This window comes from Grammomys surdaster, unplaced genomic scaffold (assembly GCF_004785775.1).
Source record: "Grammomys surdaster isolate TR1022 unplaced genomic scaffold, NIH_TR_1.0 139, whole genome shotgun sequence".
Classification (NCBI taxonomy): domain Eukaryota; kingdom Metazoa; phylum Chordata; class Mammalia; order Rodentia; family Muridae; genus Grammomys; species Grammomys surdaster.
In genome coordinates this window covers 13,620,307-13,638,567 of record NW_021604597.1, presented here as the reverse complement: position 1 = coordinate 13,638,567, position 18,261 = coordinate 13,620,307, and the positions used below count along the sequence as shown (strand labels likewise).

At 40.7% G+C, this 18,261-nt stretch overlaps 1 protein-coding gene across 3 annotated transcripts in view; it reads right to left on the bottom strand.

The window, feature by feature from the left end:
- LOC114617876 (voltage-gated potassium channel subunit beta-1) overlaps positions 1–18,261 on the bottom strand; it is a 390,507-nt gene that overhangs the window by 360,085 nt on the left and 12,161 nt on the right. The window contains exon 1 of one of the 3 annotated variants that reach the window (XM_028763549.1): positions 11,112–11,353. The exons of the other annotated variants lie outside the window; for them this stretch is intronic. Within the exon in view, the coding sequence (XP_028619382.1) occupies positions 11,112–11,353 (242 nt within the window). Of the gene's footprint in view, positions 1–11,111; positions 11,354–18,261 lie in introns of those variants that run through there. 3 annotated transcript variants of the gene reach the window in all.

Below are 18,261 nucleotides of genomic sequence, written 5' to 3'. Positions count from 1 at the left end.
CAGAAGCCAAGGGATGAAGGAGAATTAATCAAATTTCTTAGGAGTGTTAAGCCTAAATACCCAAGAACCAAAGTAGCTGTTGTTGTAGATGTTCAAGTCTAGGAACAGTGAGGCAGGAGTAGTTGTATTCTATGTGTGGGAAGGTTTGCCTTTTTGTTCTGTTTAGGTCTTCAATTTACTGGATGATGATCAACACACTTGAGATAGCAGCCTTCCTTTCAAATGTTACTATCACCCTCAAAGATATCTTCTTAAGCATACTCAAAATAATGTTCAACCAAAATCTGCATGAGTACTGAATCCCTATGAGAACAATGTTGTGCCAGAATTTAGACCCCAGATATTTTTAGTAAAGAAAGGACAGAAAGAGAAAGAAGACTGTGGATGGGTAGTGTGGCCAAATAATTCTTGCCCCTGAGAATATGGTATATTTGTCTTCCAGTAAATAGCAGAATCTTATTTGCTCTTCTCCTGATTAACTATTCATTTATTCAACTAATATTTATTAGTTTCTATACTTGATATCGGTTTCTGAGAGTGCAGCAATTAGCCCTACAGATGAAATTACACTCCAGTGGGTGAGGCAGACAACCCAGAAATAAACAAAATAGACTCCTAAGAGGGAGGGAAGAAGGTGCTGATTTAATCAATCTTATAAACAAGTTATGATGGTAGTTAAGCTCCAAGAAATATCCCAGGTGCTGGTCTTATACAATGGTCACTTCAGGAGCCATCGTAGCTGCTTCAGACCCATATAAGCTTCTAAAAGCATGCTGAGTTTTAGAGTACTGTGCAATTCCAAAAGCTGTGTGGCTCACTGATGGGTTAGAGCCCTTTGAAATCTAAAGAGCATAGTCAATGAACTGCATGTTCCATGCCCACACTGCACAGCTGTCAAAGCTTCCTTCACACTCAAATTAAGAGGAACATCGTGGAGGGGGAAAATAAACAATATTGGGCTAGAATCACTTGCCTAAAGGCATCCGAGGACTCCTGTCTCCTGGGTTCCCATCTCTCCTCTAGGAGTGCTCTGTTACCTCCAACTAGAATCCATTCTTTTCCACTCTGGACAGTTCTCTTTGTCTTCTGCTCTATCCTTTGGGGTCGATTCCTAGCTCCACTCATTTGTGGGTCTATTCAGAAAGCCTGCATAATCTTGAGGTAACTGCATTTGGTAGTCCTTATCTTACTGCTTCCTATGGCCTGTTAGTGTTCCCCCTGCCCTGTTTTATGAACGCTCTGGTACCTCCTGTCCATACACAGACCACCAGCACCACCTCTCTGAGTAGGATGTACTGCAAGTAGACGAACACAGATGACAGAGTTCATTTGACTTCATTTGCCCAGGGACTACATTGTCTTGAAGACACTTCAGCTTTAGACCTAAGTTCCAGATGAAAACATGACAAATTTCCTCTGGCAACTGTGGAGGACAGCAGTCCCCACCACATGGCAGAACAAGAAGGCTTGCAGCTAGACAGTGATTTGCAGCATCATAGGGTCATCTCCAAATCTGCAGTAGACTCAGTATTTACAACTCTATTGTCTCCTCTCTACGCTATAGTTAATTCTGACTGAACTGCAGCGGACTGGAAACAGACCCAACCAACAGGACAACAGAATAAAGTGTGTAATCTATTACCAGATCCTTTCAACTAGAATGTAAAGGTGCCACCAAAAGCTTTCCTAAGTTGGTTGACAGAATTGGAATGCAGATGGTAGGATAAAATAGGCCATTAATGTACATTTTACTGAGGTTGGTAGTACCATAGTTTCTGTCAATTTGATACAAATCTAGACATACTAGATCTAGAAAAAGTCTCAATTTGAGGAGTTGCCGTCATAGATTGGCTTATGGGAATGTCTGAGGAACATGCTCTAGACTGATGACTGATGTGGTGGGCCCAGCCCACTAACAGTGTCATGCCTGGGCACGTGGGTGTTCACTGTAAAAGGTAACTGGGTAATCCAAGAGAGTAAGTGAGTAAGCAAGTAAGCACTCACTTACTCTGTTCCCTCTGCTTCAGATCCTGCCTTCATCTTCCTATCTGAATTCCTGCCTTGGCTTCCCTCCATGATTGACAGTAACCTGTAAGCCAAATAAATCCATTTCTTCCCAAGTTGCTTTTGATCAGTGTTTTATCACAGTTACATAAAACAAACTATGATAGCACTTGTTCAGGGATATATACAGGAATACTGACTTTGTAGGAACTATTGAAGGACAGAGGGCCATGTAACTTACTCTCAAGTTTGGAAAAACAAATAAGGCAGAGGATGTGGGGAAGGAGTTTGTCAGACCATGGGCAGTGTTTAAAACAAACAGAGCAAAAACATTTGTGTTAAGAGTAAAGGGCCACCAATATTTCTTTGCATTATTCTTGATTGTTTTCTGTAGTTTGGAGTTACTTTCAAATAAAAAGGCCAAAGCAAACAAAACCAAAATGACCTAGGATAGACATACATAGTAGAATATTCTCCAAAGGAAGGCTGGTACTATGGTTCATCTTTATTGTTAACTTGGTTTGATTTATAATCACCTAGGAGACATACCTTTGGGTGTGTTGGAGAGAATTTCCAGAGAGGGTTAACTGAGGAAGGTATACTATGAATGTGAATGGCATCATTCCATGAACTGAATCAAAAAAGAAGAGAGGATGCAGGCTAAGTATTTATGTCTCCTGGCTTCCTGACACCTGATAGACCGTGACCAACTGCCTCATGTTCCTGCTGTCACAGCCTTAACTGAAGTATTCTCTGTGCCATGATAGACTACACTCAGATTCTGTCATCCAAAAGAAACCCTTCCTTTCTTAAGATTCTCTTGTCAGAAATTTTTGTTATGTCAGAAAAAAAAAAGTAACAAATATAGCTTGGAATAAAAGGTCTGCTTTTTCCCCCCTCAGTCAGCCATGCTTAAGAGTTGGTACCATTGACTATTTGCTCTGTAAAAAATGCAATTGACCATTTTGCAAAATAACAATAGCAGATCTACTGTATGGGCTGTGACCTCCTTAACTACAGGCTTTTTGACAGGGAATTCAGTACGAATGATGAAATTTCCTGTTGTTGAGCAGACCACATACCTAATCAGATTATGGGTGGTTAGTTATCCCAGAGCAGTCGTGCATGCCACTATTACAGCAGTGGGCATTTCTTGCATATCAGGTCAGTATTGTAGCATGCATGGTCCAGACCTGGGTAAAAACACTAATGCCATTTTCTTCCTATAGCCTAAATAGACTTGTGCTTCAAGTTTAACATACACAGGGAGAACATGTTACATTTGTCTTTCTGCACTTGAGATACTTTATTCGGTATATTTTCTTTTATTGTTGTTTCATCCATTTACCTGCAAATTTCAGGATTTCATTTTTGTTTACAGTTGAGTAATATTTCATTGTGTATATGTGCCACATTTGTCTTGCTCATTCATCTGTGGATAGATATATTGATTTCATTCCTAGACTATCATAGAGCGTCAATGGAGTAGAATCAGCTGTAGCTATTTTGATAAATGACAATGCTCTCAAAGTGCCTTCTAAATATTTATACATTATTTACACATAGAAACCTGGGCCATTTTCAGTCTTGGACAGAGAAGCTTTTTTTTTTCTTCAGAGAATAGTAGTTGATGCAAAGATGCGTAATTAATGAAAGTCCTGAGAATAAGAGATGGATGTTTAAGCTGAATGAGTTATCTCGATTAGCTACTACTCCTGTCAAGTCTCAAAGAACCTTGTGAAAGAGAAGGCAAAAAGAATGAAAAAGACAAGAGGTTGGGGAAGAGTGCTAGAAAGGGCTTCTGCCCATGCTATTACACTCATGAACTCCCGGCAGCCATGGTTGTCTGCACAAGACCTGCATAAGATCAGGCTAGCCAAACCCCAGCTTACCTGGAGGAGGAGCTCTCAAGACCCTACTCCTTACTGAAAAGCTACTGATAGTCTGTAGCTGCTCAGAGAGGCAAACCATTCTTTTTGAGTTGTGTTTTGTGTTTTGTGTTTTGTGTTTTCTTTTCTTTTGTTTTTTATCATGACGAAGGTGTTTCATGATCCAGTGCATGGCTCCATATGCACGCCCATATGTATAGCACTAATTAGATACAGAGGGTAATAGAAGAAGAGAAGAAAGATGTGGGGAGGGAGATGAAACTGGGAGAGGATGCGTTGAAGGAAATATAGAGGGAGTTGAAAGATATAAATTCAGGGACTGGATATGATACTATTGTATTGCTTATGTGTATGAAATTCCCAAGAATCAAAAATTTTTAAAATTAAAATAATAAAACATTTAACTGGGTTAGGCTGTAATAAACCTGCTATTGCGTCTGGGCTTTTTAGAAACTCAGGAATATACCAGACATAATCTGTTACTTTTTTTCTCTCAGTATGAAAAATGTCCTGTTGACACAATCAGGCAACTCTATTGATTTTGAAGAAAACAGCCTGCTAGCTTCATTAGAAGAAATGAAAAAGCCTCCTTTTCTTTATGAAATAGCGCACCCTACCGACATCCACAAGCACTGCAAGACAATTCAGAAGTTTTTTGTGGGGGAGGCAGTGGATACAATCTTTTGGTGGATGGTTGCTCTGTGGTCAAGAAAATTAGGTTTCAAAATACCTGTTGTCTTCAGAGGAACAACCACCTCCATATGAGAAAATGCAATTCATGTAACTCAGTCTTATTCTTCAGCCTTGAATCTCTGATATTTTCATCAAGGCACCCTTTACCCTAGAAAATCACAGTGGAAATTTCAGAACAAATTGGAATTTCAGCTCTCAAAATTCCAAGCTGCAATCATGCCCAGATTCTGGGGCATTTCTTATTTAAAGTGACACTGCCAAACCGTATTTGTTTTAGAATGTCTGTTCCACTCCCTAGGCAAGAAGCATGCTGTTCAGCACTGAACAGGGCACTTTCCTCTGCCTTTCAGGTCCACTACCGGCAGCCTGTTCAGATTTTAAATCACATACATTCTGAGCCTCATCCATCTCAGTGCTGTCTCTGCCCCTCCAGAAACGTTGCAGGAGAGACACAGCCTGAGGCTCAGGAAAATCAGCACAGGCCCCAGGACTGACCTAAATTAGACCGGCCTAAAATAAATCATGTCAGCGTGTCTTAATATGATCCTGCACAGGCAGCATTTTCTAGGCTATTGTTTTTTAGACACGGCCATAGCTACTTTAAGCAGATCGGAATGTGCCAAGCATCTCATGGAAAGAACAGGCCATGGGAACGTGTAAAAAATGTATGTAATATGAGGGTACTGAGAGGATGATGGTGAGTTCTGTTTTAATACAAAATAATGTTCTTTGTCCCCAGTACCTCAGCCCTGTAATCTTATGGAAAACAGAATGGATTATCTTCCTGGTCTCTTCTATAAGCCCTCCATGTGAATGCTATCCCATAGGGTTTGTTCCTTTAATTTTATAGAGTAGGAGGCTACACGAGAATCAGAAAGGGGGAGAGGGTAAGTCTGTGTGCAAATCCTTGTGTGAGGTTATTATATTCTCATTATGATAGAACATTCCCACATCCCTGAAAGGTGTTTAGAGTGAAAAGTGCTCTGTAGAACGCTTATTTTGAGATCAGTGAAAATCAATAGCCAACAAATACCCTCAAACTCGGACATATCTGATAAAATGTCTTAGCTGGGTAAGGTGCTCCTGACTTAACTTTCCCTTTGTTCAGCCCCTTTTGTCTCTTTGTGTGCAGTGTAGAGTACTATGCATGTTCACACCTTGGGGATACCTATCAATATAGACTGGACATGTTTTACCCTGTCCTCTTGGTTTTCGGCCAAGGCTATCTTCTTCCTGTTTCCATCTGCCTTCTAGAAACTGTGTGGCTTCCCCTTAGCTGACTCAGTGTGACAGAAGCCTCTGAGATGTCTCCAGTCTGAAAATACCGTCAGACACTGGGGAAAGCTAGCAGGAGAGGAACTTGAGCTTCTGGGAGTTTGGGTCACTTTCATCTTATTCCTTCTTAAATATTTTCATTCTAAGCACATTAGTCAAGGCACTAAGAGTACAGTATTAATAATAGGTACCATCATATTACAACCATTTGGAGAATAAGTTAGCTCAAATTTTAATTTGATCAAATGAGAATTCATGTGTTAAATGAAGACAAGAGAAAAAATAGTATTTTCTGAGTGTTGTCTAAAGATCTACTACAGTAGAAGAAGCAATGAATTTGTAAATGTCAATGAGGGAGAAATGACAGTGAGCTCGGGTCTGTGTAAGATTTATGTTGACAGTGTTATTATTTTCTGTCCATCTTTTAAAGAGAGTTAACACCTCTCTTTTCACCATTTCTAGTGAGGGAGATGCAATGACTGCAGTTTATAATCCCATTACATAGGAGGCGGGATTTATTTATTTATTTATTTATTTATTTATTTACCATGAATATGAAATGGAAGCCATGCAGTGAGTTCCCAGTACTGCCTCGACTAGTGTGAGAGGCCTTGTCTACTTGATAACAATAAACATAAGTACAGAAATTTCTTATCCCTCATGTTTAAATGGAACTAACTAGTCAGTGTTGGAACAAGTGTCATGTTAGGCCCACAGAAATATCTAAGAGTGAGCCCAGCCTCTGCAAATAAATGATCTGCTACTGGGATGCTGAGTTAGTCTGCTTTTCAGATGAGGAATGGGACTCAGCAAAGACAATCAGATAACCTTAGTGGCTAATACAGAAAAAACAAAAAAACAGGAAGCTAGGGCGCAGTTAGTGAGGATCTGATGTTCCGATTTGCTCTTTAATATTTTTAATGCTCCCCAACTTATGACTGGATGCTCCTCAATTAAGACCATACTTGTATTGAGCACTTTAAAAGTCCAAATGTTTGCAGGATTATAGAATAGAAAAGCTCTAATCCTCATTGTCATGGTGGAAATAGAATCATTTTGATAAGAAACACACACACTCAACTAGCTTATATAAAGGAAAGATCAGCCTATGCTTTGTGAGAGAAGGGAAAGCCCAAGGGTTGGGATCACCTAGGCAACGAGGCTGAATATGAATCTTCCGGATGACATGCTGAGCAGAGGTAGAGGGGCTCAGTGGTTCAGGGAGGGGAGCGGAGGGTCAGTGTACAGAGGGATAGGACTGGAGCAAGAGCTGAACAAAGCCTGGAAAGGCAGACAGAATGGAATCTGCAGGAGCTGTGCATGTGTGCGTGTACATGTGAGTGTGTGTGAGTGTGTGTGAGTGTGCATGTGTATCCATGCATGTGAGTGTGATGTATGACAGGAGTTGGAAAGACAAAAAAGCACAGGACTGTGACTTAATGGGCAGGAGACTAGTCCTCACTGTGTTGCTGGATAGAAATGTCACTTGAGCCAATAGTCAACCTTTCCCAGCTTTGATTTCCACTTCAAGCGACTGGAAGAATTTATCTCCAATATCTGTCCCATATTTAAGCAGCATCCCCCCCATCTCTCCCCTTTCTTTAGTACCTTCTCCCTAACTTTAGTACAAGGCTATTGAGACATTGTACCATTAGCTAGAAATAAACACTGTTTTTATTCTGCTTTGTATTTAAGAAACCCAAACAAGACTTGTCATTGGAAAGAAGGGAATGGATGTGGAAAGGGAGGGAGGAAAAGAGGGAAGGACTGAGGGAGAGATAGAGGCTGAGTTTGTATGATTACTATTGTGAAACTGACCAATATAGTTTGTATTAAGCCCATGCTGTTTCTCCCTTTGCTTCTGCTGACCTATCACTTGCTGTGTTACCATATAACAACATTAGAGTTCCAAAGGCAATGGTTCCAGAACCCTCAAGGCTCTGCTTGGTATAGGATGCTGCTGAGGATGCCATTCATTACATACAAAGCACCCCAGGATTATCTCTCTCCAAACTTCTAATCAGGAAGCATGAGCTATTGTTGAGAAGGTGGCCCATCTCCTCCATCAGAAACTATAAAGAGTCCACTTCCTCTTTGGCATTTGATGTTGTTGGAAGTCCAGGGACAGATTAAGGTCAATGTTTTGCAACTCCTCTGACCTGTCTGAAGTGTGCCCTCTCCCTTTGCTGAGTCTTTTTGCTCTTTTAGTCTTTCTTGGCCTGATATTTTTCTTCTCCTTTTAAATTAATTTTTACCTTCTTGGATTGTATTCATTTGGTCTCCTTAAGTATCTATGAAAATAAGGTTTAAAATAAATATAAATAAAGAAATAACCCATATAACTGGAAGGGTGGCTCTTGGGACCTACAGTCAGCAAACCACAGACCACTGGCCAAATCCATCATGTTAACTGTTTTTCCATGACCCATAAGCTAATTTTGTTTTTAACAACATAAAGGGAAAATGTGAGGAATATCTGTGACATGTTAAAATTGGATAACATTCAAATTTCTTTGCCAATAGTCATGTTGAAATATATGTCTGGTTGCTTATGTATTGTTTTGTTTATTTATGTATTTATTTATTCATAGAGATAGAATTTTATTTTGTTTTGGGGGTTGTTTATTTGTTTTCAAGACAGGGTTTTACTATGTAACCTTGGCAATCCTGAACCTCAATCTGTAGACAAGACTGGCTTCAAGTTCACAGAGATCCATCTGCCTCATCCTCCCAAGTGACAGGATTCAAGGGATGCACTACCACTCTTCATCTTATCTATGTATTATTTATGACTACTTTCCCTACCACAGGAGAGGTCAGAATGTATAACCAAGGCAAACCAGGCCCTCAAGCTTAGGATATGTACTCCATAACAGGAAGAGCTTGCTGACTCCTGGGTTAGAATCCTCCTGCCATTATGAGTACAATAAAATTTCTTAAAATGAGCAACCTGTGGCTCTTTAACAGTCTGGTTATGTCTTGAGCTCTGCTCAAACCTGCTCTTTAGTATATTTTGTTTAATATTGACTCAGCTATATATTCACTGCCTTCCTCAGAGTTAATGTGATGTAATAGAAATGAATAATGTACAGCCTCTTAGAAACGAAGACTTCGGAAAATTCTACGCTGAAAGAAGGACAACTTGGTACACATTTCTCAGACACTCCCCTCCCGTTTCTTTCCAGTTTATATATGTGTTTGCATATTTACTGATTTATCCCTCTTTCCTGGTCAACTTTAGTTAGAAATAGTAGAAAGTCTCTATGGAAACACAACAGAACACCCTCTCAAAGATGATAGCAGGACCTCAGCAGCTGACTCTAGGCTGAAGGCTGCAATGGCATTTGCCCAAATTAGGAAGAAGACAGCAGCTTCCCTAGCCTGCAGACTACAGGGCTCTGAAACTCAGCATGGGAACCTGCCCTGCACACTGAAATGGTGCAGTGTTTCCTCGACTTTTGTTCCTGAGAATAATCTCTTATGACTTATAGATCAGCTAGTGGGCTTTCATCTTCCCTTATCCCAAGGCTATAGGGATGCTATAGGGGAACCAGGAAGAAAACCTGAATGTAGTGCACGTCTACTGTGTGTTAGGCATCCAACTCATCATTTCAAGATCGATATTTCAGTTCTCAAACTGGCAGAGATGAGATATGGCTTCTGCTCGGCCTAATGCCAAGGTTTATCTTGTTTCTACTACATATGAAACATAGAATGATATCTTTCAAGATGAAAGGACAAAGTCAAACTGGGGTCTCTTAACACAGTCATTGTTCTTTCTCACACCTTTTACCCTGGGTAAAAATGTCATAATAAACAAAAGTCTGGATATCACCATGCCCCAACTATCTTTATAAGAAATGAAGGTAAAAGCTAAGTTGAAGAGAAACCAAGTGTCACAGTCCTCTTCCTTAAAATTCCCTCTTTGACAGTTAAAGTAAACTTCTAAGTCAGGTAATTAATAGGTGTCTTAAAAGAATTAATGACGCACGGTTGAAACTGAGGGAAGTGCAGTGAAGCATGCACTGGAAGATGTGTCAGAACACAGCAAATCCATCATGATTCAAAGCCTTGAGTGGTTCACAGGGTCACTAATGAGTTTAACTTGGCTTTCCTCTCCTCAAAATCATAAAATATAGTAAAGGGTCCTTGGAGATCCCAGTTCTTAGAAGAGTGTGATTTAGGAATATAGGTGCCTGTCCAAGACCTTGTCTACACGGGCTCAAATCCACGAAAGTCCATCCCTCTTCTCTACCAGTCCTTTATTATGTAAGCCATCTGTGTAGAACACATTGCTCTCCAGAGAGGAGCTACACTATTGCAAATTGCTTTATTAATAAAATTAGCTGGCAAATCAGAGCAGCGGCTACTCTACTAAAATAGACCATTAGAGTTGGACAATGAAACCATTGGGGATAATTTGTACTTGGAAAAAACTCACCCTGAGAACTCCAACTTTCACTGTTCACTAGGACAAGCATCGTTTACAAATGCTAAGCTCACTTTGTGTTTTCCATCCCCCTGTCCTTCTAAGTGATTTGTAATCAGCCTCCAGTCTCTGGAGGAGGAAGGCCTTGTGTACAGGCTCAGCAGCCGCTGGCTGACTTACAGAAGGCCAGGACTAAATTACTTCAAAAACAAATGATACCTTCGTAGAACAATTGATAAATACCCACTCTATACCAAGAGAGAAAAATAGCATCTCTCTTTCATTAACAAATCAGAAGGCCAGGGCAGAACAGGCGATTTATCAGATTGTGTTGTTAAAAAGCACTGTCATTTCAAGGAGAACTCGAACTAGTTTGTTAACCATTAGCAAAGCCCACATGATTTAGGCTTAAATGAAGGTAACAGTGAAGGCCTGGGCAACATTGGAAAACAGTCTGCTCAGCTTGATTAGCTGCTTCAAGAAGAGTGGAGCTCACATTTCTCATTTCAAGATGCTCAATCACCTAATTCCTCAGAGCCAAAGCCCTTTCTACTAGCAGCACATAGACTTTCTTTCACAGGTGACTGCAGGACCTTCCCCAAGTGTGCTTCACTCTCTTTTTGTGTAGCCCTTTGAGCAAAGAGAAAGATAATTCAGAGTAAACCCAAGCAAACAAAAAGAACTCAAGAAGAAGGCCCACTGCATTTGTTTTGCTCTTTCTCCTAACATGTTGTCTTGCTATTTCAATCTTTATTCTTTGACAGCAATGACCTTGGAACTCAATACAGTTTCTAGTTGAATTTTATTGTAATCAACAGTACCTGTATGCCATGCCTGTCTTCATCTTGGTGGTTTCCTGCAATGAAACTCCATGGATGCGTAGAAACTTCTCCAGACATTTCCATTCTGTAGTTCCACTTGACCTAACAGGCCAGCAGGCTCCCTGGGGCTGAGTCTTGGTCACTGTTAGGTGCCGTCGGCATTTTAGAGCTGTTTCACTGGATTTGGGCAGACCCAGCTTTGGACTGGGGATGTCTGCACAGGCAGGTTTATAAAGATGCATGGTTCAAAAGCCCCCAGAGACAAAAAGTTCACAGCTCTTAGCTTTAAGACTGGCTGAAACTAACTCAGGCTATCTGGATTTGGTCGGTCCCTAAAAGGAACTAGCTTGCTTTCTTTAGATCTCCCTTCTTATTATTTTAATCTGAGCAGGCTCCCATGTCCCCCAGAAGGGTTCTTAGTTGTGTGTCTCTGCCAAGGCTTGGGCAGAAAAGAGCCCAATGGGAGCCAACAGACGTTCTCTTGTCTTTAAAAAGTCTCAGAGTCAAACGTAAGACAACTATGTATTGGCTCTAGGGAAAAATATGGGCATGTTTTCCCATGTCTGTCTATTTAGGTAGAAGAAATATTTTGGTAGGATACCAGCCAGATCTGTTACCATAAAGCCTTGGCAATGAGTCATAAATGCATCAGTGTTCCTCTGTAAATCATCAAATACTTTATAAACAAATAATTTTTATATTAGTGGCAGGAGTCAATTGGATTAAATATCCACTATCTTTTTCTTTTTCAGTTGTTTCTGTCAAATGATAAGAAAAAAAATCAATGAGATGTAGAGAAGAACAGAAGGCTAACACAAATATGGACAAGGTGTTTTTTAAAAGCCTAGGAGGAGGGATAGAGATTTCAATAGTTGGAGCAACTGGTTATTTATAAGGATAACAAAAGAACAAAACTAAAGCAGAAAAATGAGATATGTGAATCTGGGCTAGAGAAAAGGTTCAGCAGATAAAAGAGCTTACTACTCTTACAGGGGACCAAGGTTTGGCTCCCTGTATCACACTGGGAGGTTCACAAACATTTTAAATCTCAGCTCCAGGGAAATCTGATGTCTACTTTTGGGTGCTACAGGCTCATACACCCATGTGCACATACCCATATAGATATACTCAAATAATAATTTTTAAAGCAAAGATAAGTGAATCCTAGGTTTAGGTCTTACATTGGTATAAGCATTAACTCAAAATGTAACATGAACCAAAAGTACATTTGAAAGTACAAAAACTGGAGAAAAGTATTTTTACATGTATTTATTTATTTTTCCTTTGTATGTGTGTGTGCATACAAGCACAGGTATCGGGACAACTTGCAAAAGTCAGCTCTCTCCATCCTGTTTGTTGTAAGGGTCAAACGCAGGTCTCAGGTTATGGCAGCAAGCACCATCTTTCTGGTCCAACAGGAGAAATTTTTTACTTGAGTAAAGAATTCTTAGATTTGTCACCAAAATCATAATCCAAGGAAAGAAGATCACTCAACCAATGTTGATCGCATGGAAAATAATTGCTCTGGGCCTGCATGGTGTCACAGCCTGTGTGGTGTTACAGCAGCAGGGACATGTTTGTAAACCTGATGAGCTGACTTTGATTCTCCAGAACCCACAAAGGGGAAGTAGACAACCAGTTCCATAAATTGTTCGCTGATCTCTGCACTCATACTGTGGCAAATGCTAACCTGTGTTAGATCCACAGCATACCACATTACACCATGCCATGTCACAGAACTCTGCTCTGAACAAGAAAAGAATCAACTCTATGCTTTTGACTTCTTCCCTCAGCTCTGTGCATCTCCCATGGTATCCAGCATTATTTATTCTGCTATCCTGGGGTTAGGGGCCTATAGCTATAAACCCCTCGATGAAAGTCAGGTATCTCAAAGGCTTCCAGTTCTCAGCTACTGTAAATAACTGACCCAGGCAGGAAAGAATTCAGTCAGTCCTTCCCTTTGCTCTGAACTTCCTGGCAGATCATGCCTTTGACCTAAGTTGGATATTGCATTCATGAATATGGGAAATAGAGTTGTTGATTTCTACTGGGAACATAGAGTTCTGCTTGGCAATGTGTTTCTGGTTGAGTTTGGTGTGCTGGGTCATTTTATGTCAACATGACACAAGCTGGAGTTATTTGAGAAGAGAGAATCTCAATTAAGAAAATGCTTCCATAAGGTCTGTCTATAAGTAAGCCTTCAGGACATTTTCTCATTTAATGATTAATTGGGGAGGGCCCAGCCCATTATGGGTGCTGCCACCCCAGGTCTCGTGGCCCTGGGTTCTATAAGAAAGTAGGCTGAGCAAGCCATGGGGAGCAAGCCAGTAAGCAGCTCTCCATCAGCTCCTGCCTCCAAGTTTCTCTACTGTTTAAGTTACTGTCCTGACCTCCCATCATGAACAGCAATACAGAACTGGAAGCCAAATAAACTCTTTCCTCCCCAGCTTGCTTTTGGGACATGGTATTGTGTAGCAGCAATAGAAACCCTAAGACATTTGGTGATGACCCTTGCCTGACATGGTGTTTCTCACAAGATTCCAATATCCACACTTGGGTTTTGTTGCAGAAATAGCTCTGAAGATCTCACTCTCTCTTACTTGGCTTACATCTGTGGCTGTTTCCAGTGTGAGCCCTGTGCAGGATCAGATGTGCTGCTACTTCCAGCATCCTAAGCAACTGACTCATCAGTGCTGTCTCTGTTATTATCAACGATCTTCAGGCATCCTCTCTCCCCTCTTGGCCATTTGATTTCTGCTCCTTTTGCTTCTGCTTCCAGGGAGATATTCCAGGTCCACAGCCTCATGCTGGTTCCACTTGAAGAAAACTCCACACACATCCCTGCCCCCTGGGCCCCTGGCTTCTGCACATCATGATCTGTGTTCTTTCTGAGGAAACACCATATATACCAAACCATCATTAGGATCATTGCCAGTGCCTCTGATGACGTTCCCTACAGCCTTATCTTACTTTTCCCCATTCTTTACTTTCTTCCGTAGCTTTCAGGTACCAGGAATCACTTTTGTCTACGTTTTTGTTGGAAAAGTTCTCTACACCAAGACATGCACAGCTGACAACAGTTAGCATCAGAGGCCTTCAGATCTGCTGACTGTTTATAGTAGCCTACAGTTAGGCATTTAGTAAGGAAAACTTATCATTGCAACATACAGCCAAAATGAGAAATGTTATTCATTTGCAAGTGAACACTGATGGTCTCTGAAGACTCTGAACAACAGTTTAAACTTTTTTTTAAAAAAGGAAATTAAAGGGCGTTATAGAGGTATTTTTGAGATGGTTCAGTGTGAATCTGGCACTTTTTTTTCTTTACTTTTAGTGGAGGCAATCAGAAATGCCGAAGCAAAAGGAAAGAAATAGGAATATTTTGTTTATGATATGACTCAAAAATGCCTGCTACTCCATGTGTGTGCTAACCCTCTGCCCACCAGTAGCACTTGTACTACTTTGGGAAACACAGAGTTCTGAAGTGCCATTTGAGAGTGTTAGGAACCTCTTTTTGCATGTGCCCATCTTCACTCTGTCTAGTTGGTCAGCACTTCGAGGGGAGACTGGTATCTGACACGTATCTGTAATGTCCATTATAATACATATGCTTTGACACAATCAGTATCTCAAAGTTAACAATGGTTTGCTTAGCTTAATTGTGAGCTCCACCTAGTCTAGCCCCTTTCTTGTCTTAGAAGCCAAAGCTCAGGATTCCGGGAGAAATAAAAGATCACAAAGTCCTAAAAGGCCAAGAAAGAAACCACATGATAGAATGAAATTTCAGAGAAATTGGAATTCCCAAGCAAAGTCGCCTCTCTGCTTCTATCACATGATGTCCACATTTAACTGTGGGGCTGTGAATGTGGTTTCTACCCAAGCGGGAATATTAGAGGCAATGAATGTCCCCCTCAGAGAAGACTCAGAGGTAAAATGGGGAAAGAGGTAGTTCCTAGAACAGGAAGTTTGTGCCTCTTTTTTGCTTCATGCCTGTGCTACACTGATAGAAGCAGAACTTCCAGTAAGTTGCCTGGACTCATCCTTCCTTCCACTTGCCTGTCAGCCACTCTTTCTGAAACCCATACCTAGAGGTAATGTGGGACTCCAGGGTTGCCTGCAAAACCCAGCATGCCCTCTACAAATGCCTGAATATCATCAGAGAGCATCTCCTAAGCTTACAGAAGACTTACTATTAGGTTCAGAAGGTGGAGTTATTCCTAGCCAAGCTGGGACCACTCTGACACCCCATTCAGAAATCAGTACTGAGTGGTCCCAAGACTGAACACCAAGCACTAGTCAGATGGTCCACAACCTGACAAACTGGAGAAATAGCAAACAATGGTCCAAACAACTGCTCTCAACAAAGAGGAGACCGAATATCCACACCAAGAGATGCCACCAAAGATCTAATTCCAGGTGTCTGAATAAGCTAAATCAGTTTATGTATTTAAATATCCAAACACATAAGGCTTACTTTGTGTATGTATGTGTGCATGTGTGTATGTATGTATGTATGTATGTATGTACGTACATACGTATGTGTCTTATTTTTTGAGACAGTTTTCCTTGCTGAACTAGAAGCTCACTAATTCTGATAGGTTGGCTGGTCAGCAAATCCTAGGGATCTTGCTCCTGTCTCCACCTCCCCAGCTGGGATACAGGCAGACTTCATGCTTGTGCAGCAAGCACTTTATTAACTAAGCTATGTCCCCAGTCCGCAGACTGACTCTTGAAATGTCCTTTCACTGTATCATAATTATATAAATGCTCAGCTACTGAACATAATGTTGTTCCAAGACAATAGTACATAAAAATAAATCAGCTGAGAACCCCCAGGTCTGCTATGAGTGAGGAATGGGTAATTCCCTTTGCCAACTTTACTTCTGATGGAATGCTCTGTTGGGTGAGACATTTACAAAATCTAAATAAAAGTGGTGTCCCATCAACATTTTGGAAAACTGAATTCTAAATGCTTGGCTTCTCTAAAATCTCTAAGGGTTCCTCCAGACAAACACCAATCTGGGGTGACTCCAGGACCTGGAACTCTCCAGACAGATTCATGTTACTACAAAGAGAGGAAGGACTGAGTTAGTTTAGGAGTGGCCTTTCTCCAATTTTTCTGGACAGAATACAGCCAAGAATCAATCAATCTATCTATTGATCTTTTTTTCTCCTCTCTCTCTCTCTCTCTCTCTCTCTCTCTCTCTCTCTCTCTCTCTCTCTCTTTCTTTCCCTCCTCCTTCTTTTCTATCCTTCAAGGCAGACTTTCTCTGTGTATCCCAGGCTGTTCTGAAACTCACTTTGTAGATCAGGCTGGCCTACAAACTCAGACATCCACCTGCCTCTGCTTTTCATCGCTGTCCCTGGCCTCATAGTCTTCCTTTAACATAATTTATGCATGGCTGACTTTCTGAGACTCACCCAAGTATATTCCTCACCTCAGAATATTAGATGAAAAGAGCCACTAGGGCCAGGCATTTTGAAATCTGCAAGAAAAGTCAACATCTAAGAAAGGCCACAGAGGAATGGGGACTGGGAGGGGGCAGAATGCAGACCCAAAATCCACAGCTCAAGTACCAAATGCTTCTCCTTATCTCCAAGGTAAGTCTCATACAATTTAACAACCCCAGGGTATATTTCATTTTTTTAAGTAATATATTAAAATAAAATCATCTAACATAAAATACATTGTCGTACAGTAAATAACTTAGTGGCAGTAGTGCACTGACAATGTTCTGTAGCCACTCCTCTATCTTCCAGCAAAATGCTTCCATTCATCTGATGTAAGGTGTCACAGGCAATGATCAGTTTCTTCTGTTTATTCCCACAACTCAAGAAAACACCTCGATCTTCAGTGTGGGAGGACAGATTTACTTGCTTTTGATATTTTGTTCAAATAGAATCATAGGTGGCCTGACAACTTGAATCTGGTTTCTCTCATTTACTTGAATGTTATGGAGGTCCGCCTTATTATTTCCTTCTGTGAATAGTGTTTCATTGCATGTTCATGCTACCAGCACCACAGTTTGCTCATTCTTTCCTTTCTGAAGAACACTGGCCATTTTGAACAGTCCTGCTCTGAGGTGTGTGAATGTGCAGATACTTTTTGACACAAAGGTTTACTGCAGCACTGTTCACAATTGCGAAGCTGTGGAAGAAACCTAAGGAGTCAACAGCAGAAGAATGAGCAAGGAAAGTGTGTTATCCTGGCAAAATGAAATCCTTTTCGGCCATGAAGCATGAAGCTTGGTGGTTTTCAGGATGCTACTGGAGATCATCATATTAAGAAAATTAAGCTAATCACAGACAGATGTATATAGATATGCAAACCAACATGAAAGCAAAAGTAAAACTAAGTGGACTACCCAAGTCATGAGGGATAATATGTTCAGCATATAATATACATATGTACAATCCCATAGAAACATTAATAAAATAAAATTAAAATGTTTTAGAAAAATAGGTAGGAGCTGAATTATAGGGTCACCCAAGACATCGACATTTAACCTGAGAAGCTGCACAGGTTTTCATGAGGAATGAACCATTTTACATTCAAGCCTCATACAAGGTTTCAAATCTCAGTGAACCTCTGGCAGCAGCTCTTTGTATGGTATGCATTTCAAGTGTAAATGAAGGACACATCCCTGTGGTTTCCATGTAATTATTACCTGAGCAAACAGCTTTTCTTTGTCTTGCTTTCTTTTTCTTGAATAGCTTTTAAACAGGAATAGTGTAGTTCTTCTATTTTTAATTTGTGTGTTTGTTGATAAATTATCAGACTTCTTGATGTAATCTTTTTAAAAGTCTTAACAGACTTTAAATGTATACACATTTTTTAGCACTTTCTCACATCCTGTAGGTTGTCATTTTGCATTTTTAAAGGCTTACTTCTTGTTTCATTCTTTTATGGTTTCATCATGTATATAATGAACGTTAGTCCTTCTCTCACCCCACCCCACCCCCAGCACTTGTCTTCACTTCCTCTTCCTGCTGGAAGCATCTTCTCAACAAGTCTCTTCTTACTCTCTCCCTCTCCCTCTCTCCCTCTCTCCCTCTCTCCTTCTCTCCCTCTCTCCCTCTCTCCCTCTCTCTCTCCCTTCCTCCCCCTCCTCCCTCTCCTCCCTTTCTTCCCTCTCCCCCTCCTCCCCCT